At 42.1% G+C, this 25249-nt stretch overlaps 1 protein-coding gene across 1 annotated transcript; it reads left to right on the forward strand.

Annotated features, from left to right (window-relative positions):
* The first annotated feature begins 2261 nt into the window (after positions 1 to 2261).
* tekt3 (tektin 3) lies at positions 2262 to 23390 on the forward strand. The gene is made up of 7 exons (XM_055890138.1): positions 2262 to 2865; positions 4110 to 4193; positions 4305 to 4375; positions 7532 to 7675; positions 9583 to 9805; positions 18148 to 18302; positions 18433 to 23390. The coding sequence occupies exons 1-7, from the start codon at positions 2281 to 2283 to the stop codon at positions 18647 to 18649; spliced, it is 1479 nt and encodes a 492-aa protein (XP_055746113.1). The 5' UTR covers positions 2262 to 2280; the 3' UTR covers positions 18650 to 23390.
* The last annotated feature ends 1859 nt before the right edge of the window (positions 23391 to 25249 follow it).

Here is a 25249-nt window from a genome sequence, read left to right on the forward strand (position 1 = left end):
TAGTGGGCGTGTGGAAGGGAGTGGGTGAGTGGAAAGGACAGTAGTGGGCGTGTGGAAGGGAGTGGGTGAGTGGAAAGGACAGTAGTGGGCGCGTGGAAGGGAGTGGGTGAGTGGAAAGCGCTCTGCTATATGTTAGAAGGTTTTGATTGAGGAGTGTTTTATTTCTTCCGTTTCTTACCACTCAACTACCGTACATTGAGCTACGACTTGTGTTTTGAAGCCAGAGGATTTATATATTTTATTTAACCTTTATTTAACCTGGAACGGCTCATTGAGATTTGAAATCTGTTTTTCAAGAGCGTCCTGACCAAGATAGGCAGCACCAAGTCATTACACAATCACAGACAGACAACATGAAAAACTACAGGTAGTCTAGTAAAAAAACAGAATTCACAAGAGTATACAAAATCATAAAACAGCAAACTAAAAACATTGACAGGTCAGGGAATCAGCCTCAAAATCCTTCATCAATGATTTAAAAACACCATTGGGACAAGTTCTTCCAGTTTAAAAGTATTTTGTAAGGCGTTCCAAGCCGATGGCGCAGAGTACATAAAAGCCCTTTTACCAAATTCAGTCCGGACCTTAGGAACAGTTAGCAGGATTAAGTCCTGTGAACGAAGAGAGTACCCACCACATTTCTGAACAATAAAAATGCCTAAATAATATGGTTGTAAACCCAAAAGGGCTTTGTAAATAAAAGTATACCAGTGACTGAGCCTATGATTGACTAGAGAAGGCCAGCCAACCCTTGTATATAATGTACAATGGTGCGTAAGGGTTTTGCAGTTTAAAATAAATCTGAGTCGTAATTTTACTGTTAGTTTAACACAAGGAATTGTACATTGTCGATTATTAAACTGGCAATTGTTTATTTTTTATTAAAAGTACTGACAATGGGTGTACTGTTTCCTTATGTGTTGTACAGTATGTGTGTGCTTACTGTGACTGTCAGCCTGACTACTACAGTAGGCAGCTACTACCCATGCTACTGCCGGTCAGTAGTGCTTGTTAAGCGGGAGCGAAGGGCACTGTGTCCCAGTGTTGTTGCCATTCTTGCCCTCCCCATTGAGTAGTAGACTGTATGTATCTCAAGATGACATCTAGATGGTTATCAACCTTAGTGATTTATTGTGTAGGCTGCTATCCTACTTGAAATAAAATCATAGGAGGGAAAAGAAATTGCCACTTCAGATACAGATAGCGACACATTGGTGATACCACAGATATTTATAAGTAACCCAAGATTGTTCATCTGTGTCGTTATCAATGGGAGCAAATGATGAAGCATAGTGGACAGAACAAGCAAGGAAGTGGTCAGAGCCAAGCATGAGCTAGCGAGATCCTATTGGCGCGTTATAGGATGTCTTTGCATATTTCCATTGGGGAACACCTTCTCTGTAAAGTGAGTGAGCACAATAACTCAGTTCACCCTTGCACTCCTTGTAAACAACGCAAAGGTTCACGTCTACAAAACTTAATGCACTCTTTTCGTAACAGCTTGTAGTTTTGGCAACAGAAAACTGTATTGAGCTCATGGTTTTATTTGATGAGAAAATCAGCAGTATGTTGGCCCAGTTCCATCTCGCTGCATACTCTCTCACTGATGGCCACTGGGCTTCCTCTCCTCACCGTATTGCTGGGGAGTGGAAATTCCAACCGCATGCTTCAGAATTATACATCCAGTGAAACATCTGGCCCCTTGTTCTAGCTGTGGTGATAACCAGTAGGAAGCAGGTCGGCAGGCATGTCAATACAACACCGGTAAACTGGTCGCCGGCTTATCGGCTCCTTGTGTAGCCGAATCAGTCAAGCAATTACCTGATTCGCTTTCCGTACACCCACTCCTTTCGACATACCCACTTGCCTATACTCCCGTTGCCATATTGGGCTGCTTCTACCTATACTTGTGGAAACTGCCGAGCAAGTATAGCATCATCACTTCAGATATTTGTATCTTATTGTCTTCAAAGATTCTCAATTAAATCAGTAGTCATGACATGTTTAGTGAAACATTTGTTGACTGCAAAAGACGATAGAATTACTCAACTGTTTGACAGATAATCATCAATTTATTGACAAAATGGCTAAATCACGACTCTTTTTCAATCCTAGAAGACATTAGAATGTGTTGGTCTTGTGAAAATATAAGAGACAGATACCAATCTTTCTCAGTCTTATTGATAACAGATGACATGTGATATGCAAATACACTAATACACAGATCCAATATTGCATGTTTTCAGGAGAAAAGAAGAGCCCTGAGAAGAAGAGCGACAAATGGAGCTAATGGGATCCACCCTGACGGCGGAGTACACCCGACCCAAAACCAGCCAATTCTTCCCAGCCATCTCCAACATGGTGTCCTCCTACCGGAGCCACCAACCTGTGCTGGCCATGAACCCCAGTGCCAACCAACCCTGGAGGACTAACGCCTACTACCGCACAGGCAGTGCTGCCGCCATCCCCTCCCTCTCCTCCATCCAGAGGGAGAACCTAGGCTTCGACCTGGTCCGGGCCAAGACCATGTTCTACCCGTCAAACCGGTCAGCCATGATCACCCGCTACACCCCAGACGACTGGTACAAGTCCAACCAGAGCAACTACCGTGAGTCAGAGTCGTCCAGGAACAGTGCTGAGCGGATGAGGAGGGATACCATCAGGTTGATGCAGGATAAAGATCAGCTGACCAGGAGGACCCAGGAGACCACCAGTAAGAACATCGGGGAACGCCTCAACGACATCAGCTTTTGGAGGTCAGAGTTGAACCATGAGATAGACAACATGGTGAGCGAGATCATGGCCCTCACTGAGGTGAAGAGAAGGCTGGAGAGAGCCATGCAGGAGACCGAGGGGCCTCTGCAGGTAATGGTGTGTGTGCGTGTGTGCATGCACGCTTGCACGTGTGTGTGCTAAGCTCTACGTAAGAGTGTCCTGTAACTCCAACAGTACACAATGCATTCACACAGAAATGCAAATTGTACAGTATAAAGCATAACAAAGTCCATCTCCAGTGCACCTATTTAATCATCCATGCATGTCACTTACTCAACACAGGGTCTTACTGTGTCTGATGGTGGTGGATAAAGTGACAGTAGTTATTGGTTATTCACACCACTTCAGAGCAGATGGGGTCATCATTCACAATACTCTAAATTAGGTCACACGTGTCCTGTTAAGGTTGCTGGGCAACCAGGCAACCTTCCACAGAACAGCACCGGTGGTCATTTGTCCTAACCCAAAGTGCTTCGGGGTGTATAGTAGCGTCAACTTGATCTGGCTGGAGATCTGGTGACATGAAGGACCCACACAGGGTAGTGGAGATCAGGTAGCAACAGATAGTTTTCCGAGAGGACCTCTAATAAGTAATTGGAACCTATGAATAGAATGTATACTCACTGTATAGAGAGACATACAAATCAAATCATAATTTTTGTATATACAGTACCAGTCAAAAGTTTGGACACACCTACTGGAATCAAGTGGAGAAGATGCAGGTCTCCCTCTACAATATTCACCCAAGGAATGCTCTTTGTTTCAAGAAGAAACTCTAGCACGTTCAAAAGTGAATACTAGAGCAATATTTCTAACATAGAATGTTGAGAATGGTCAGAGGCGATCTATAGAACACTAATGTAAATTGTATAAATTAGGCTGTGTGAGAAGGTTTGATTTCGAAGAAACCTGCCTACACATTGTTTGAAGTACAACCAACATAGCTACTTTAGTAGGTCAGAGCTGTGTGCTGGGAAATCTGGGTAGAGAATGGGTGGAGTAGGTATTGTGGTGCACATGTGAATTTCCATTATTTTTCAGCTTCAGACCAATGCCTAATTTTCAGCAAAACATTATTTTTGGTTTTTAATGTTAGATAATTTAGAGTAATTTGGCAATTAGATTGGAAGACGATCCTTCTACCACACCAGACTCTGTCTGTGCTTTACACTACTGCACTAATATATTTCCTATATAGTGCCTACTTTGGGCCAGAGCCCATAGGGCTCTAATCAAAAGAAGTGCACGATGGGCCCTGGTCAAAAGTAGTTCACCATGTAGGGGAATGGGGTGCCATTCGGGACACTGAATTAATATTGTGTGACCATCAACAGGTGTCCCAAGAATGCCTGTATCACAGAGAGAAGCGAATGTCCATTGATCTGGTTCACGACAACGTGGAGAAAGATCTCATAAGGGTACAAACAAAGACATGTCATTACAATCATGGCATGACTTATGACTATTTATCCTAATGATCAGAACCGTATTACCTGAACTGATACCTGTTTTGCTCATTATGTAACCAGGAAGTGGAGACCATTAAGTCATGCCAGGAGAGGATGAGGAGACATCTAGACAAAGCCATCGCTCAACTAGCGTGAGTCTACACTCCTAGAGTATGACACAGGACTACTGTAAAATAGGCCTTCACTGTTTGAAAACTACATAGCAAATTCTCCAGTGTAGAAAAAAGAGAAATTAACACAGAGAGTGTTTAATCAACACTGACTGTGTTAAGTCTGTGGACCCATATACACACCAGAACCGTATTAAAATACATACTGTTTAGTGTAAAGCCTTATTCAAATATTTCCCAGAGTGCCTTGCCTTTCGAGTAAATTGTAGAGTTACCACCCATGACTCTATTTGTTAGTGACAGTGACATGGTTGTTGCATTCATCCATTTTCAGTCCTATTGACTTCATCAAGTGAGATCCTAAGTGAATAAGTTATTTTTATAAATTATTTAACACAATACCATATGTATTTCATAAGCTCTTATATTAAGGGGCTAGTTCTACCCTAATACAGGGGCCTGAAACTCATACGCATCACTTTGAACCAAAACCATGCCCATCATTATCATATTTCCCAGCATGCTCTATAGCAGGTTGATTTTGAGAATTGTTTACTTCAATATCTACATTTGTGCATAATTGATTGGTTACTCTTATGCTTCACAAATATAAATCACATATATTTTTCAAAACTAATCCAATCAGTTTGTTAGATTTTTTTGCATCCGTTACTGAAATGTTTGTTCCAGTTTAAATGAAATAGTCTCTTCATGATGTTCCTGAATGCAGGTGAATAAAAACTATTAGAATCTGAACTCTGGCTAGTTTCCAGTAGGAGTCACCCAAAACTTTGTAAGACAGCATTATGTGACCTGCGGGTAGGGTTGCAAAAAAACTGGCAGCTTCATTAAATAGTACCCGCAAAACACCAGTCTCAACATCAACGGTGAAGAGGAAACTTTGGGATGCTGGCCTTCTAGACAGAATTCCTCTGTCCAGTGTCTGTGTACTTTTGCCCATCTTAATCTTTTCTTTTTATTGACCAGTCTGAGATACGGCTTTTTCTTTGCAACTCTGCCTAGAAGTCCAGCATCCCGGAGTTGCCTCTTCACTGTTGACATTGAGACTGGTGTTTTCCGGGTACTAATTAATGAAGCTGCCAGTTGAGGACTTGTGAGGCGTCTGTTTCCCAAACTAGACACTCTAATGTACTTGTCCTCTTGCTCAGTTGTGCACCGGAGCCTCCCACTCCTCCTTCTATTCTTGTTAGAGACAGTTTGCACTGTTCTCTGAAGGGAGTAGTACACAGCATTGTACGAGATCTTCAGTTTCTTGGTAATTTCTTGCATGGAATAGCCTTCATTTCTCAGAAAAAGAATAGACTGACATGTTTCAGAAGAAAGGTCTTTGTTTCTGGCCATTTTGAGCCTGTAATCAAACCCACAAATGCTGATGCTTCAGATACTCAACTAGTCTAAGGAAGGCCAGTTGTACTGCTTCTTTAATCAGGACAAAAGTTTTCAGCTGTGCTAACATAATTGCAAAAGGGTTTTCTAATGATCAATTAGGCTTTTAAAATTATAAACTTGGATTAGCTAACACAACGTGCCATTGGGACACAGGAGTGATGGTTGCTCATAATGGGCCTCTGTACGCCTATGTAGATATTCCATTAAAAATCTGCCGTTTCCAGCTACAATAGTAATTTACAACATTAACAATGTCTACACTGTATTTCTGATCAATTTGATGTTATTTTAATGGACACACATTTTATTTTTATTTTTTTACTCTTGTCCTTCCTCTACCCTCAACCTCTCCCATATATTCTTTTTCTATTTGCCATATCTTTCAAACTGTGCTCTTTCAAAAAAACTTCTGAACCTATATACGTTTTACATTAGTTATCTTGTTGTTATTAGTCCCATCCTTCAGCTCCATTCAACCCCTCCCATCTATCTCTTAACACCATCCTAATTGGATTTCTATTTCCTATATATTTTTCAACTGAGCTGTGATGCTTCACAAAAGTTCTGAACCTTTCTATTCTCATAGCTTCTACAGATTGTAAATTGAAAATAAAATGGTTTGCTAAAAGTATTATTATATTATTGATTGATTGACTATGACTTTTCAGATCACCCAGTAGTGCTATCTGCAGGGTTGGCTCCAGGTAAATATTGCAATTCTTCAGCCATTCCTGGACTTGTGACCAAAAACATAAGATTAATTAATGAATCAATCAATCAATGTACATCCACAAACATACATTGCATTCGGAAAGTATTCAGACCCATTGACTTTTTCCACATTTTGTTACGTTACAGCCTTATTCTAAAATTTATGAAATGTCAGGTCTGAATGCACTGTAGATATTGAAACAAACAATTCTAAAAAGCAACCTGTAATAGAGCATGCTTGGAAATATGATAATGACGGGCATATCTTTGGTTCAAAGTGTATGTGTATTAGTTTCAGGCCCGTGTATTAGGGTAGAACTAGCCCCTTAAAATAAGGCCTTATGAAATATGTATGCTAGGCTGCATTTATACCTTCAGCTCAATTCGTTTTTCCACTAATTGGTGTTTTGTCCAATCACATTAGATCTTTTCACATCAGCTATTTTTCAGTGCTGATATGATTGGTCAAATAAACAATTAGTGAAAAAAAGATCAGAATTGATCTGCCTGTCTAAAACAGGCCATATTGTGTTAAATAATATATTTAAATAATATATGTATTTAACAATAACGTATTCACTTAGGATATCACTTGGTGAAGTACGTTGGACTGAAATTTGATAAAGCAACATTGAGGTCTCTGTCACTAACAAACCACAGTCATGAATGGTAACTGTACAATTTACTCAAAGGCAAAGCACTGGGATATTTTTGAATAATGCTTTACACTAAGCAGTGTGTTAACGTAACACTGTTCCAGCATCTCTATGGGTCCACAGAGTGTTGATTTAACACTCTGAGTGTTAGTTTTGTTTGTTTTTTAACACTGGAGAATTTGCTGTGTAGGGGCCCTTTTAACCAATAGTCTTACACAAGAAAAAGTAAGCTAAAAAAAGGTCTCTCTCCAGGTATAGAAATATATTTAATGTGTTGAGACTTATAATAAGACATTACAACAGCTCATATATGCTCATAACATAATAAAACATTACACCTGTCGGCGCAACGTTAAGTGTTACAGTGTTACTATGCCTCTGTGTGTGTTACTTCCATCAGGTCAAACCGAGCAGCTCAACATGAGCTGGAGAGAGACCTCAGTGACAAGGTGACAGCCCAGAGAATAGATAATAGGTGTCACCATCTCAGGAATGCGTCAGACGGGATCAACTACTACAGAGGGATCGAGAGACTGGACCCATCGTAAGTCATACCTACCCACTACTTTATATGTGGATGCTATACAGCTTTGTGATTGAAATGGGAGATACTGTATATGCTGTGAAAGGGACTGCCCCCTCAGCCATGAACTTTATAAAACATTTTCATGTTCTTCAAGCGCGAAAACTTTCAAAAATGAAAACAACTAAAAATCATAATAAAAGGCGTCTGGTAGAAGTAAATGAATCGGAGGCACATGCGTAGCATAGCCTTTTTGTCTTCTACCAAACCAATCAGGTGGTTGTTCGATGAAACTAAGCTTTGGACATCACTGATCATGTGTGTCTGATAAAGTAATACAGGCATCGGCACACTGCTTCAAAGTACACTGCTTAATGATTTCGACACATGCCTCAGAGCTCCTGTATCAAACATAACATCACTACCGGAGGCCCAGCTAACTAGCACCCGCCTGCCGAACACCTGCCCTCGCCGTAACATTAACAGACCTGCCTTGAAAGCAGTGCTCGGCAGACGGGGGCGAAGGATACTGTCTACTGGTGTCCTAGATTGCTAGCTACCTACATCTGCCCCCGCCTCCAGCCTGTGTAAAGTTACCAGAGTCCTAGCTTAAAAATGGACCGGTAGAAGAATAAAGAGGGGTTCCTACAGATGCAGGAATGCCCCGAGTTGCGGGCGGCAATCACACCCTTCTCTGCACATGTGTAACAGTTGTAACTTTACATCGTCCCCTCGCCCCGACACGGGCGCGAACCAGGGACCTTTTGCACACATCAACAACGGTTGCCCACGAAGCATCGTTACCCATCGCTCCACAAAGGCCACGGCCCTTGCAGAGCAAGGGGCAACACTACTTAAGTCTCAGAGCAAGTGACGTAACTGATTGAAATGCTACTAGCGCGTACCCGCTAACTAGCTAGCCATTTCACATCCGTTACACTCACCCCCCTTTCAACCTCCTCCTTTTCCGCAGCAACCAGTGATCCGGGTCAACAGCATCAATGTAACAGTATAACTTTAAACCGTCCCCTCGCCCCGACACGGGCGCGAACTAGGGACCCTCTGCACACATCAACAACTGACACCCACGAAGCGTCGTTACCCATCGCTCCACAAAAGCCGCGGCCCTTGCAGAGCAAGGGGCAACACTACTTGTAGGTTTCAGAGCAAGTGACGTAACTGATTGAAATGCTACTAGCGCATACCCGCTAACTAGCTAGCCATTTCACATCCGTTACACTCACCCCCCTTTCAACCTCCTCCTTTTCCGCAGAGTACTAACCAGTGATCCGGGTCAACAGCATCAATGAAACAGTTTAACCTTTACGTCGTCCCCTCGCCCCGACACGGGCGCGAACCAGGGAACCTCTGCACACATCAACAACGGTTGCCCACGAAGCATCGTTACCCATCGCTCCACAAAGGCCGCGGCCTTTGCAGAGCAAGGGGCAACACTACTTAAGTCTCAGAGCAAGTGACGTAACTGATTGAAATGCTACTAGCGCGTACCCGCTAACTAGCTAGCCATTTCACATCCGTTACACATGCACAGAAACTGTGTGTGACTATGTGAGAGCGAAGTCTTGCATCTCGCTCATCTCAATATCTGCAGTGCTGCTCATGGCAACCTCATTTTGCTACCTTTATTCTACCTTTAAATGTTAAATGACTGCATTTCCACAAATTGGATGATATTATCTTTAATCCCATTCAAACTAGTATGGGACTGGATATGGAAGTAAAGCAGAAGGGGTCATCACATTCAGATTGTATTGACACAGGTGCTTCACATTTTCTCTGAATATAAAGCACCAATCCCCAATTCAACTCTAGCTACATCCACCCCAGTGTATCTCCTGCCTGCCTTCCAACGGCATCCCAATCCGATGACCATTGTGTCCATTGTCATTTCTCACCCACTTGACCAGGCTCTCCCTGCCCGACTCGTGGTCAAAGTTCACAGATGACAACATCCTTCACTCCCAGAGCGAGCGGGCTGCTTCCCACAAGCTGCGTGATGTTATTGAGATCCTGCTGAACGCCACGTCCAACGAGATGTGGAAACATTTCAACGCCGTCAACGTGGCCTTCACCAACCGCATGTCAGAGACCGCCGACGCCAAGAACAGCCTGCAGACACACCTGGCTAAGGTGACTGACCATTACCTGACCAATGACCATCAAGCTCATCTTTCATGTTTAATTCCTTTTTTGTTTAGTTCCATTCAACTCAGTGAAATGCAGTTTGGTTGTATCTTGTTAAGCATCATTGTACTTCAACATCAGGTCCAGGGGACAGTAAGGAAGGAGTTGTAAACTGCCTGCATACCATAGTTGATGATTGCTGAAATTTTACTGCTGTCTTTGATTGATTTTCCTGCTGAAAAAGCAGCATAGACCAGCATAAATTTCAAGCTGGTCCTTGCTAGTTCATGCTGGTCTATGCTGGTCAGCGCTGGTTAGATGCTGGTCAAGCTGGTCTGACCAGCATGGCAGTGTTTTAGTACTCGAGACCCATCAAATTATTGTATTTTTTGAGAGTGTGATTTTGAGAGTGAAAATTGGAAAAGTCTAGGAAAACGTTTTTTTTTTTAAATAGGATTTTTTTATTCACACAGGGTGCCTTTCCTTCACTGGGCGGGCTATTTGTGAACTTTAAGCAAAATTAGAGTATACCCACTTCTCAAGGCACCACTCACTACACCACTGCATAGGGCCAATAGAAAGCAGTCACACACAGCATGATGTTAAGCATTTCCCAATTGAAATGTACAACTATTACTTCCCATTGAAAAAAAAGTTTCAAGTTTAGCACACAAAGTAACCTGTGACCTAAAGTTTAAAGTGGAACTGTGCTTCCATCCGGGATGTAATGTTTCAGTTTCAATGACTCAATATTCTGGACAAAAACGGACGAATGTAACTAATGCTGGGAATGTCAATACATTCAAACTAGCAAGGGCAATGGTCACAAGTCAGTCATAACGTGGCCAATAGGCTAGAGTATTTATGTAGCAAGCTAAAAACACAGCGCCTAACATTAGCTTGATAGCTAGCTGCTAGGAGAAAGTCATGTCATGCCATTGGAGGAGTGGGTGAGTGATTGATTTTTTTTCCCCTCATATAGTTTTTCGGTGGCTATACACAGCTAGAGATGCAGGTGTCATTTGGTTAGCTAGCAAGAACTTGAAAGACTGCTATACAGTTAGCATATTTGCATTGCAAATTCACTTTGGCTATCTACTACGATTACAGAGTACGAGTGTGCCAGAACAAATTATGAATTTACAAACATGCAACACCTGCTGAATGTGACCGGTGTTAGTAAATGTAGGGGGGAAAGGTAATTGTTAGTCAAGAACGCTCTAGATATCATGTAAACAGCCTAATCAGCTCTGCATCGGAGAGTAAAATGGAGAGTGAGGTGTTCTCTCATTTGTCTCTGGAAGCAGCTAGCTAACAAGCTTGCCAACTTTAGCCAGTTAGCTTGGGTGCTTGGTTGGGACAAGCATGCATTGGCAGGCAAGCTTCAGAAGGATGAGGAGGTTACATTGTTTATCAGTGCAATTTTGACAGTCAACTAGCAGAAAAAGTTTGAGAGGGTTTATCTAATGTTCCTTCGTTAGATCTTAGCTCATCTTGCTCTGGCTAGCATTAGTTGTTGATCATGTTGTTGTTGAGGTGCATAACTGAGGGAGAGAGAGCTTTTTCATGGTTGTTTGATCAATAGGACTGTAAGTTCCCACATGTAAGAGGACTCCAGTGGTGTTTACATATTTGCAGAAATCCATTCAGGTCTATTTTGTGGCTTTTGGCGAATGTGTTCTTTTTATAAGACGTGAATGTGTTTCAAATTCCAAATTGTTTGCATAGCCAACTTACACACAGCTCTGACACACACACTTACCCCACCAGACATGCCACTAGGGGGCTTTTTACAGTCCCCAAATCCAGAACAAATTCAAGAAAGCGTACAGTATTATATAGAGCCATTGTCACGTAAAACTCCCATACATCTCATATTGCTCAAATGAACAGCAAACCTGTTTGTTTTTTAACATAAAGCAACACATCACGGCACAAAGCCTCTCCCCTAATTTACCTATATATGTTGTGTGTATGTATTGATATGTAGGCTATGTGAGACTTTTTCAAATGTATGTAGTTCTGTCTTTGAGCTGTTCTTATCTCTTAATGTTTTTGTTTTGTGTGGACCCCAGAAAAAGTAGCTGCTGCTTTCGCAACAGCTAATGGGGATCCTAATAAAATACAAAAAACCTGATGTAAAACTGTGCAAATGTGAAGGAGTATTATAACTCTGCCTGAATTGTCACCTTTTATGGTGCTGTCTACTTGTAAGTATTGGAATTAGGCCAAGACAGTACATCTAAGGGAAATATAAATGGTAAACTTGATCAAATGTCTTTAGCAGTATTAACAGAATGTTTTTTTCAATGACATTTGCTGTATCTGACCGTGTCTGAAACACAAAAATAATAACAAATTGCTATGGACCTGTAAACAGATCATTTGAATTCAATAATGTTTTGCATTTACTTTCTCCCGAACATAAATATGCTTGCACTGCCCGTGAATTTATGTCACTTGTTAAATCAACTTCAATCAGTATAGATCAGGTATTCACCGCAGGGGTACGCGCAATGCCGTCGGGGTACGCCAAATGAAAATGTGATTCACATTTTCTTTAAATAAAACCTATTTTGTAATTTTTGGGGGGAAAAAAAATCACATTTTCAAACAGTCCATTTATATTTTCCAAAGGGGCTATACATTTGGGGGAGTTTTTTTTTCTCGCCTAAGTAGCCTCGTTTCACTGCCAAAAATACAATGAACCTGTTTGGGCTGCAGGGGCAGTATTGAGTAGCCAGATAAAAGGTGCCCAATTCAAACGGCCTCGTACTCAATTCTTGCTCGTACAATATGCATATTATTATTACTATTGGATAGAAAACACTCTCTAGTTTCTAAAACCGTTTGAATTATATCTGTGAGTAAAACAGAACTCATTTGGCACAAACTTCCTGACAGGAAGTGGAAAGTCTGAAATCAAGGCTCTGTTCTGGGTCCTGCCTATAAATGGGCATGATACGTATTAGTATACATGCACCTCATACACCTTCCCCTGGATGTCAAGAGGCGGTGAGAGAAGAAATGGAGTGTTTATCTTGGTCTGAAGTGGAATAAAAGCTCTTTGTATGACGTGTCACCCATTTCCTGTTTTCAGGAAGGCGCGAGAAGGAACCTGGATTTGCCTTCTGATAAGCTGCCGTTATGGACAACTAATATCTCCGGCTTTGATTTTATTTGATACATGTGACCATATCATCGTAAAGTACGTTTTTTCAATATAGTTTAATCAGATTATTGAATTTTTTTCAGGAGTTTTGCCGTGTTCCGTTCTCTTCCGTTTGTTGACATGGAGAGATTCGTGCCACTTGGCTAGTGTGCTTGCTAAATCGAGAGGGAAAGAGGCCGTTCTAAATCCAAGCAATGATTTTTCTTGACAAAGGACCCCTTGTCCAACATTCTGATGAAAGATCAGCAAATGTAGGAAACATTTTATGATGCTATTTCATATATCTGTCGTACATGTGAACTAGTCGTCGGCGCCCAGCTTTTGGGTACTCTAGCTATACCGAAGCTGTATGTCGTAATGAAGTTATTTTTAGAATTCTAACACGGCGATTTCATTAAGAACTAATGGATCTATCATTTCCTATACAACATGTATTTTTTAGTTATGTTTATGAATAGCTATTTGGTCAGAATATGTGTGTCAGAAAAAGTGTCAGAAAAATATCCGGACGTTGTGGGAAAAAGTAGCTACGTTAGCACAATGTATAACCACTGATTTCAGCTCTAAATATGCAAATTTTCGAACAAAACATAAGTGTATGTATAACCTGATGTTATAGGACTGTCATCTGATGAAGAATATCAAGGTTAGTCAAAAATTATATATCTTTTACTGGTTTGTTACGATCGCTAACTTTTGCTGCTGGGAAATGGCTTGTGTTTCTGGCTATTGTGGTAAGCTAATATAACGCTATATTGTGTTTTCGCTGTAAAACACTTAATAAATCGGAAATATTGGCTGGAATCACAAGATGCCTGTCTTTCATTTGCTGTACACTATGTATTTTTCAGAAATGTTTTATGATGAGTATTTAGGTATTTGGCGTTGGTGTCTGTAATTATTCTGTCTGCTTTCGGTGCAATTTCTGATTGTAGCTGCAATGTAAACTATGATTTATACCTGAAATATGCACATTTTTCGAACAAAACATAGATTTATTGAATAACATGTTGTAAGACTGTCATCTGATGAAGTTGTTTGTTGGTTAGTTTGGTTGGTTCTTGGTTAGTTAGGTTGGCTTTGTGCATGCAACCTGTGCTGTAAAAAATGTCTGTCCTTTTTTGTATTTGGTGGTCAGCTAACATAAATATACGTGCTTTTTTCGCTGTAAAACATTTAAAAAATCGGACATGTTGGCTGGATTCACAAGATGTGTACCTTTCATTTGCTGTATTGGACTTGTTAATGTGTGAAAGTTAAATATTTTTTTTAAATATATTTTGAATTTCGCGCCCTGCACTTGAGCTGGCTGTTGTCAGAAGTGTACCGATGTCGGGCTTGCAGCCAGAAAAAGTTAAACCATTTAGTTTTCAGTGAAATAACAACACAATGTCAAATATAGGTAGCCTAGTCAAATAATTAACACCCAATCACATTAACCATTACCATCTCGCGGCAATTCCACTAACGGTCAGTATGTAGCCAAATATAGCTGCTGCTCATTCCGTTTGTGTGAAAATTGATAAATGGTCAAAAAAAGTAAGGCCCGCGTCCATAGAGACACATACCAGCAGTATTACACCTGCACCTGGACATTGGACCATCGAAGAGGCAAAAATATGATGAGAACTACATTGATTTGGGGTTCACTTATAGGGAGCAGTGCCCTTCCTCAGCCACAGTGTTTTATATTTACAAAAGTACTATTTACAACTCGATGAAACCTTCACTCTTGCACAGACATTTAGAAACAAAACATGCCAATTTGAAAAATAAAGGGATTAAGATGACTTTCGAGTAATAAGTCATGTATAAAAGCAACATATACCATTAATAAGAAGGGGTTAGAAGCGTCTTATATGGTGAGCTACTCAGTGGCTAGGACAGGCAAGCCTCAAACTATTGTGGGAGGACTTAATTCTTCAATTATTTTTAAAGTACTGGACAGCTTTGTGACATCAAATGGATTTTGGTAGTCAAGATGTTTTGGTATCTGTACTGATGGCACAAAAGCCATGACAGGGAGACATAGTGGAGTGGTAACGCGCGTGCAAGTAGTTGCTCCTGATGCCACTTGGGTACACTGTAGCATCCACCGAGAGGCTCTTGCTGCCAAGGGAATGCCTGACAGCTTGAAAGATGTTTTGAACACTACAGTGAAAAGGGTTAACTTTGTTAAAGCAAGGCCCCTGAACTCTCGTGTATTTTCTGCACTATGCAATGATATGGGCAGCGACCATGTAATGCTTTGTCAAGGGGCAAAGTATTAACATGTTTTTTTGAATAGAGAGACAAGCTTAAAGTTTTCTTTACTGACCATCATTTTCACTTGTCTGACCGCTTGCATGATGACGAGTTTCTCACACGACTGGCCTATCTGGGTGATGTTTTTTCTCGCCTGAATGATCTGAATCTAGGATTACAGGGACTCTCCGCAACTGTATTCAATGTGCGGGACAAAACTAAGGCTATGATTAAGAAATTGTAGTTCTTCTCTGTCTGCATTAACAAGGACAACACACAGGTCTTTCCATCATTGTATTTTTTGTGTGCAAATTAACTCAATCTTACGGACAATGTCAAATGTGATATAGTGAAGCACCTGAGTGAGTTGGGTGCGCAATTATGCAGGTACTTTCCCGAAACGGATGACTCGAACAAATGGATTCATTATCCCTTTCATGTCCTGCTTCCAGTTCACTTACCGATATCTGAACAAGAGAGCCTCATCGAAATTGCATCAAGCGTTCTGTGAAAATTGAATTTAATCAGAAGCCACTGCCATATTTCTGGATTGGGCTGCGCTCAGAGTATCCTGCCTTGGCAAATCAAGCTGTTAAGACACTGATGCCCTTTGCAACTAAGTACCTATGTGAGAGTGGATTCTCGGCCCTCACTAGCATGAAAACTAAATCTAGGCACAGACTGTGTGTGGAAAATGATTTAAGACTGAGACTCCAAAACAACCCAACATTGCAGAGTTATGTGCATCCTTTCAAGCACACCCTTCTCATTAAGTTATTGAGTCATTGAGTTATTCACAATTTTCAATGAAGAAATAAGGTTTTATATGTAAGATGGTTAAATAAAGAGCAAAATGATTGATTATTATTATATTATTATTTGTGCCCTGGTCCTATAAGAGCTCTTTGTCACTTCCCACGAGCAAGGTTGTGACAAAAATTCACACACATTCTTATGTTTAATAAATGTATTGTATAGTGTGTGTGTGGCAGGCTTACAATAATGGCAAAAAAACAAAATTTGAGAGTGCGGTGACCCTGGTGCTAGAGGGGGTACGCAGCTGGAGGTTGAATGTTTGAAGGGGTACGGGACTATAAAAAGTTTGGGATTTTGTACAAAAAGTTTCATCCGTCTGGTACAGTAGCTTAGCAGGTCGACAATGGAATACTCAGGGGAATGAGGGTATGATATCGAATCCTGTTGAAGGCACACTATTTTGAAAATAGTTTTATGTGAAACCACACTGTTGTTAAAATCATTTGTTTTATTTATTATAGTATACACTTCTGTGTTAAGCATCCTAAATAATGCCAAAAATTCTGGTTTTGAAAAATAGTCAACTTCAAGGCAAAAAAGTTAAGCATAATGTATGCAAACCTGGTATTCCAACTGATCATAGGTTACGAAAGTCAACAACTTATTGCTGCGCCACGGAATTTTGATGAAAACAGTGGAGAGAAAAAATGTCTCTGATAGTCACAGGCTGCTATTTATTGTTGAACAGCAAATGTCACTCATGTGCATTGTGAACAGATAATGAAGCTCTAAATAATTAACTGTTTTTCGGAACAATTTGGTGAAAGCCTCGAAGTCTTCAGCCTCGGTTTCCCATCACTAGCGAAAACACAACGAAGGCTGGTCACCAGCCTATGCTGGTCTATGCTATTTTTTTCTCCAGGTTTGTCAAACTATTCAAGGGTCTATTGCATTTTCACGTGACATCTTTCATGATAATAGAACAAAGCTTTATTCCTATCACATTGCTTTTACTGTTCAATGAGGAGAAAAATAAAACTCCTTTCAGCCCCTTTTACTTGTGTCTCACAAGATCAGCGTTTAATGGGCAGAGACATGTGAGTTTTGTGACGTGATCACCCTCTTCACTGGTCTAGGCCTTATTTTTACTGTAATCGTGTTATGGAACCGAGGCATGCAAACTAATTCACCAAACTTTGTTACTTCTAGGGTAAATAGTCTTGTTAAAAGAAGGACACCAAAAATAGATTTATCTTGCATTGCCTGTGTTCAACACTTTCCACTGATACATACCCTTGGTAGTGGAGTAGTAGACTGTCACGCCCTGACCATAGAGAGCCTTTTAATTCTCTATTTTGGTTAGGTCGGGGTGTGACTGGGGTGGGTGATCTAGTGCGTTTATTTCTATGTTGGCCTGGTATGTTTCTGGATGGATTATATTTAGGCAGCCATTTCCCCACTGTGTTTTGTGGGATCTTGTTTCTTTGTAGTTGCCTGTAGAGCACTGCTTGAGCTTCAGGTATTGTTTATTCTTTATTGGTTTTGTGCGTTTCACTAAATATAATATGTGGAACCCAGATCACGCTGCACGTTGGTCCGAGTATGCTTACAACGATTGTGACATAGACACTGGAGCCCATTGTTGTCGAAGGGTTAATTGGATGTTGCAGGGCTCTATCCACCTCAGCTGTTCTCTGGGTTTATCCATTGACAGCAGCTATGATGTGAGCCACACAGTCTTTAATAACGTCAGTCAGTCAGTCAGTGATGGTTCTGAGGAGTGGTTGAGTGATTCAGAGGAATGGGATTACATGATAATGTGATGGTGGGATGAGAAGGAGGAAAGTACTGTACAGTACAGTGTTAATCTGATTTGATCTACAGTTACATTTGGTGTTAGTTTTGCTTTTACAGACACCTGCATCTGTACTATACATTTCACATCACCTAACTGTGTGGTGTAAATAAACAAGTTCTTTGAGTTACCTAGAACTCTTTACCTCAAACCCTTACACTGCAGGCAAAACTGGTTGCAATGACGTCCTTAGCATTATAGACAGTTCCGGTTGTAAACTGGTTGTGACAGCGCCATTTCAACTGCTAGAACTGCTCCATTCCTCTGTTTCCTTACTCCCTGGATCGTCTCACCATCCCTCTCGCCTGTTTCTACTGGCAGACCCTCCAGGAAATCTTCCAGACAGAGATGCTGATAGAGAGCCTGAAGAAGGCTCTGAGGGACAAGGAATGCCCCCTGAAGGTGGCCCAGACCAGGCTGGACGAGAGGACACGCAGGCCCAACGTGGAACTCTGCAGGGACAACCCACACCACAGGTAGGGCTCGTGTGGTGGGTATTTTATAGCCTGTAAAATGACGACGTTTTACACGTACATTCCCTTCCTTCTCCTCCATTTACCTCTTCTCCTCCGTGTGTCTTGTCCCTATCCTTATCTCTATTTCCAGACTGGTGGGAGAAGTGAGGGAGATAGAGGACACCATCCACAAGCTGCGTGAGAGACTGATGGAGGCAGAGAACACCCTGCAGAAGCTGGTGAAGACCAAGGCTGCCCTGGAGCATGACCTGTCCATCAAGGCTAACTCCTTGTTCCTGGATCAGGAGAAGTGCATGGGCATAAGGAAGAGCTTCCCCAGCACTCCACGCCTGGTGGGATACACCTAAAGCCATCACATACAGTGCATTCGGAAAGTATTCAGACCCCTTGACTTTTACAGCCTTATTCTAAAATGGATTAAAGGGTTTTTCCCTCATCAATCTACACACAATATCCCATAATGACAAAGCAGATTTTTAGATTTTTTTCTAATTTATCAAACATAAAAATTGAAATATCACATTTACAAAAGTATTCAGACCCTTTACTTAGTACTTTGTTGAAGTACCTTTGGCAGCGACTACAGCCTTGAATCTTCTTGGGTATGACGCTACAAACTTGGCACACCTGTATTTGGGGAGTTTCTCCTATTCTTCTCTGCAGATCATCTCAAGCTCTGTCAGGTTGGATGGGGAGTGTTGCTGCACAGCTATTTTCAGGTCTCTCCAGAGATGTTAGATTGGGTTCAAGTCCCTGCTCTTGCTGGGTCACTCAAGAACATTCAGAGACTTGTCCCGAAGCCACTCCTGCATTGTCTTGGCTGTGTGCTTAGGGTTGTTGTCCTGTTGGAAAGTGAATCTTTGCACCATTCTGAGGTCCTGAGGACTGGAGCAGGTTTTCATCAATGCTCTCTCTGTACTTTGCTCGGTTCATCTTTTCCTCTATCTTTACTAGTCTCCCAGTCCTTGCCACTGAAAAACATCCCCACAGCATGATGCTGCCACCACCATACTTCACCGTAGGGACGGCGCCAGGTTTACTTCAGATGTGACGCTTGACATTCAGGTCAAAGAGTTCAAACTTGGTTTCACCAGACTAGAGAATCTTGTTTCTCATAGTCTGAGAGTACTTTAGGTGGCTTTTGGCAAATTCCAAGCGGGGTGTGCGTGCCTTTTAATGAGTAGTGGCTTCCCATCTGGCCACTCTACCATAAAGGCACGATTGTTGCTAAAGAGATGATTGTCCTTCTGGAAGGTTCTCCCATCTCCACAGAGGAACTCTGGAGCGCTGTCAGAGTGACCATTGAGTTCTTGGTCACCTCCCTGACAAAGGCCCTTCTCCCCTGATTGCTCAGTTTGGCCAGGCGGCCAACTTTAGGAAGAGTCCTGGTGGTTCCAAACTTCTTCCATTTAAGAATGATGTTGGCCACTGTATTCTTGGGGACCTTCAATACTGCAGAAATGTTTTGGTACCCTTCTGTTTTGGTGCCCTTCCCTAGAACTGTGCCTCGACACAATCCTGTCTCGGAGCTCCACGGACATTTCCTTCAACCTTATGGCTTGGTTTTTGCTCTGACATGCACTGTCAACTGTGGAACCTTATATAGACAGGTGTGTGCCTTTCCAAATCATGTCCAATAAATTGAATTTACCACAGGTGGACTCCAATCAAGTTGTAGAACCATCTCAAGGATAATCAATGTAAACAGGATGCACCTGAGCTCAATGTCGAGTCTCTTAGCAAATAGTCTGAATACTTATGTAAATAAGGAATTTCTGAAAACCTGTTTTCACTTTGTCATTATGGGGTATTGTGTGTAGATTGATGAGGAAAACATTGAATACATTTTAGAATTAGGCTGTAACGTAACAATGTGGAAAAAGGAAAGGGGTCTGAATACCTCCCGAATGCACTGTACATGTATACCACAGGAGGTTGGTGGTACCTTAATTTGAGAGGACGGGCTTGTGGTAATGGCCGGAGCAGAATGAGTGGAATGGTATCAAATACACCAAACACATGGTTTCCATGTTTTGATGCCATTCCATTTGCTCCGTTCCAGACAATATTATGAGCTGTCCTCCCCTCAGCAGCCTCCACTTATGTATACCATAAGAGTGGTGGGCTACACTTGGGCGATGACGAAGTACTGTATACACTAACTTAGGCCCAGAATGTTTCCTGGTGAAGAGCATTGCACAAGGGAAAACTTCTGGATCCTATAGCAATGAGCACCACATAGGGATAGGGAAACGCATATCCTTTCCATGCTATTGTACCGACCTGACCTGTACTGTTCTGGCTCCGCTTTTCACATTTTCCTTTCTAGCATGGTTCCAGCCAAGCCCATCTGAGCTATACTGCTCTGGCCTGGTTCTTCCTACGCTGAGGAACCAGGCCAGAGCCGTAACACTCAGATGGGCTTGGCCATAGAGAATGATAGAGGACTCTAGTGCACAACAGCTTGTTTTAGCATGAGTACCGCCATTTAGGACTTTCACCATTTTGGAGTCGTCAACTGGGTGTGACTTCCTTTAGGTTAAGGAATTATTAAATAATTTCATCCAGGTCATCAGGAGGGATCAACCAGTGAATTTTACTTGTGAGTAAACATTCCATAACTACAGGTGGCAGTATATACCATTTCAGTTTGTTTGCCAACTCATATAAGTAGTAGAAGAAAAAAATGGACTACTTCCAAAATGCGCCTCAATGGCGCTGCCCATGCTCTAACATATGCCATAATAGGACAGATACAATGATGTGATTTCTATCTAAGTCTATGGTGGAACATTATCATGACAATATATTATACAGGTCTGGGACTCAGGTTAGGGGACAGCCCTATTGGTCTGACAGTCCATGGAAACCAAACAGTGGTTCTGGGCGAGCAGCAGATGTGGCAGTAATCTCCAAACAAACATACAGGATTAGCTCCTGTAGCAGAGAGGCTAGAACAAATATATAGGCCTCGGGAGGGTTACTTAGTCAACCCCTGATCTGTCAGAGTCAATAACTAGCCTGGATGATACCTTTGTGAGCCATTGACACTCACTGGTGGTGGTTTTACTACTGTTTGAAGGAAGCTCAGGCCCTGGAAAGACACTAAAAGTTCAAGTGAAACTGACACAGGTGGCCATTTTTTTATTACTTCCAGGCTGCTTGGTATACCATTATTTTTAAACCATTCAGTGAGTGATTGTATTGTCAACTTAATTTAGTATTTGATTTCCTTTACTGGTGGTATATAAATAATATGACACAATGGTGGAGCTGTGTATATAGTACATCCTCCACCCATCTTCTCCTTCTCCCTGTATAGATTATACCTATCCCCCTCTTCTCCCCCTTTCCTTCTCCTCCTCTTTCTGATGTCTTTATAGTCCAGCATTGGGCGGTGATGGTAATGGATTGTTGTAATAGTTTTCCAGACACATACGATAACATACAGAGAAAAGCACCACCCTGTAGCACTCACTTCTGTCATCATGAAGTCCTTTGAGAGGCTAGTTAAGGATCATGTCACTTCTACTTTACCTGACACCCTAGACCCACTTCAATTTGCTTACCGCCCCAATAGATCCAAAGACCATCGTACTGCACACTGACCTATCCCATCTGGACAACAGGAATACCTATGTAAGATTGCTGTTCATTGACTATAGCTCAGCATTCAACACCATAGTACCCTCCAAGTTCATCACTAAGCTCGGAGCCCTTGGTCTGAACCCCGCCCTGTGCAATTGGGTCCTGGACTTCCTGATGGGCCGCCCCCTGGTGGTGAAGGGTGCGTGCTCAGCCCCCTCCTGTACTCCCTGTTCACCCATAACTGTGTGGCCACGCATGCCTCCAACTCAATCATCACGTTTGCAGACAACACAACAGTAGTAGGCCTGATTCCCAACAATGACAGGGAGGAGGGAGGAGGTGAAGGCCCTAGGAGTGTGGTGGCAGAAAAATAACCTCTCACTTAATGTCAACAAAACAAAGGAGATGATCGTGCACTTCAGGAAACAGCAGAGGGAGCATGACCCTATACACATCGACGGGACCGCAGTGGAGCAGGTGGAAAGCTACAAGTTCCTCGGCGTACACGTCAATGACAATCTGAAATGGTCCACCCACACAGACAGTGTGGGGAAGAAGGCACAACAGCATCTTTTCAACCTCAGGAGACCGAAGAAATTTAGCTTGGCACATAAAACCCTCACAAACTTTTACAGATGCACAATTGAGAGCATCCTATTGGGCCGTATCACCGCCTGATACGGCAACTGCACCGCCCGCAACCGCAGGGCTCTCCAGAGGGTGGTGCGGTCTGCCCAATGCATCACCGGGGCAAACTATCTGCCCTCCAGTACTCCTACAGCACCCAATGTCACATGAAGGCCAAAAAGATCATCAAGGACAACAACCACCAGAGCCACTGCCTGTTCAATCCGTGACCATCCAGAAGGCGAGGTCAGTACAGGTGCATCAAAGCTGGGACCGAGAGACTGAAAACCCGCTTCTATCTCAAGGCCATCAGACTGTTAAACAGCCATCACTAGTCGGCTTCCGGTTTACGTAACCCTGCACCTAAGAGGCTGCTACCCCATATACATAAACTTGAAATCACTGGCCACTTTAATAATGGAACACTAGTCACTTTAACAATGTTTACATATTTTTGCTTTACTCATCTCATATGTACAGTGGTTCTTCCTTTAAATGTTTTGAGCTAATGCAGCGACCGTTTGTGGTAGATGGTGGCAGATTGTGGTAAATTGCATCATTCTGGCAACAATGGCTGACACTTAAATGACGTGTCATAGAATTCTGTGGCACCCCACAAGCTGTGCTGCAGTACGCCTCAACTTTTAAAGGAAGAACCACTGTACATGCTGTATTCTATTCTACTGTATTTAGTCTATGCCACTCCGACATTGCTCATGCTAATATTTACGCATATATTCCTTAATTCCATTCTTTTACTTTTAGGTTGTGTGTATTGTGTGTATTGTTGTGAATTGTTAGATATGACTGCACTGTTGGAGCTAGAAACACAAGCATTTCACTACACCCGCAATAACATCTGCTAAACATGTGTATGTGACAAATAAAATTTGATTTGATTTACAATATTGATTTCCATTTAACTCCTTTGAGTGCCTGTACTAACCATTAACACATCTCCACCCCTGACCCAACACAACCCTGCTCCTTCAACACTCTAACCTCCGACACAACCTTAGGTTCAACTAAGGACTGTCAGTCTTGCTCAAGTCCGATGGAGAAGAGCGACATCTTACGAGTTCCAACCCAACTTGCTATTTAGTGACTTTCTTTCATTGGTATCTTAACTTTTCTGTACAGAAAGTTCATACTATTACCTCATATGAACGCCAAGCACTTCTGGACATCAGATCGGCAGTAACTAAACTCGATTTTGACTTAAAATCCGACTCCGACTCAGCTGTTCCCTTGTTCATCCCGGATTGCATTCCTTTGTTTTATGGGCTGCCAAAACGCAGCAGGCGTAGATGCAGTAGACGAACCAGCATCCTGGTGAGACTGACAAAGAGAAAATCGACCAGCACTCCCTTCCGTTCTATTGGCAAATGTCCAGTCATTAGAGAATAAGATGGATGAGCTTCGTTCGAGAGTCTCCTTTCAGAGAGACTTGAAAAACTGCAATATTACATGACTTGCAGACACGTGGCTGGATGACTCTATGTACGTAGAACTCAGTGGTTTCTCCATGCAGTGGCACGATCGAATGAAGGCAGCCTCAGGCAAGTCCAAAGGGGGAGGGGTGTGCCTCTTCATAAACAACAACTGTTGCGCCATTTCTACTGTGAAGTAAATCTTGAGCTTTTGCTCACCTGATATAGAATAGCTCATGCTAAACTGAAGACCCATTCATTTACAAAGAGAGTTCTCCTATGTAATTATCATGGCTATCTACATCCCTTCACAAGCCAACACCACTTTTGCACTCAAGAAACTGTATGGGGTTATAAACAAACAAGGAACCGCTCACCCAGAGGCAGTGTTTCTAATGGGAGGAGACTTAAAACTGTTCTACCTCACTGCTACAAAAGAAGGGCGCTAAAACTATAGACCACTTTTATTCTACCCACAGAAATGGATACAAGGCCCTCCCTCATCATCCCTTCTGCAAATCGAACCACAACTCTATTCTGTTTACAAACAAAAGCTCAAATAGGAAGTAACAGTGATGTGCTCAATACGGAAGTGGTCTGATGAAACAGACGCAAGGCTACAAGACAGTTTTGCTACTGCAGACTGGGATATGTTCCAGGATTCATCCGATAGCATTGAGGAGTTAACCACATCAGTCATGGGCTTCATCAATAAGTGCATAGACAACGTCATCCCCACAGTGACTATGCAAACGCATCCAAAAAGCTAAAGGCTAGAGCTACCACTTACAAGGAATGGAACACGGACGCATACAAGAAAGTCTGCTACGACCTCCGATGAGAAATCAAACATGCAAAATGACAATATAGGAGGAAGGTGGAATCCTATTACACCGGTTCCAACACTCGTCGTATGTGGCAGGGCTTGCAGACGATAACGGATTACAAAGGGAAACCCATCTGTGAGATGCCCAGTGATGCATTTTATGCATGCTTTGAGGAATGCAACAATGAGTTTTGCGTGAAAGCCCCTGTTATTCCGGATGACTCTGTGATCACACTCTCCATGGCCAATGTGAGTAAAACATTTTAAAAGGTTAACACTCGCAAGGCCACCGGTCCATACAGAATACCAGGGCGCATTCTTAAAGCATGCACAGACCAGCTGGCAAGTGTCTTCACAGACATTTTCAATCTCTCCTTGTCCCTGTCTATAATCCCAACATGTGTGAATACGCTCTTTATGGCTGATGTGAGTAAAAACTTAAAAAGGTTAACACTCATGAACCGCCGGGCCAGTTG

This window comes from Salvelinus fontinalis, chromosome 30 (genome assembly GCF_029448725.1).
Source record: "Salvelinus fontinalis isolate EN_2023a chromosome 30, ASM2944872v1, whole genome shotgun sequence".
NCBI classification, from domain to species: domain Eukaryota; kingdom Metazoa; phylum Chordata; class Actinopteri; order Salmoniformes; family Salmonidae; genus Salvelinus; species Salvelinus fontinalis.

Coding starts and splice junctions, on each gene's coding strand:
- tekt3 (XM_055890138.1), top strand. CDS start 2,281: ATGGAGCTAATGGGATCCACCCTGACGGCGGAGTACACCCGACCCAAA. Junction 9,806..18,147: donor TGCAGACACACCTGGCTAAG/GTGACTGACCAT, acceptor TTCTACTGGCAG/ACCCTCCAGGAAATCTTCCA. Junction 18,303..18,432: donor AGGGACAACCCACACCACAG/GTAGGGCTCGTG, acceptor CTCTATTTCCAG/ACTGGTGGGAGAAGTGAGGG.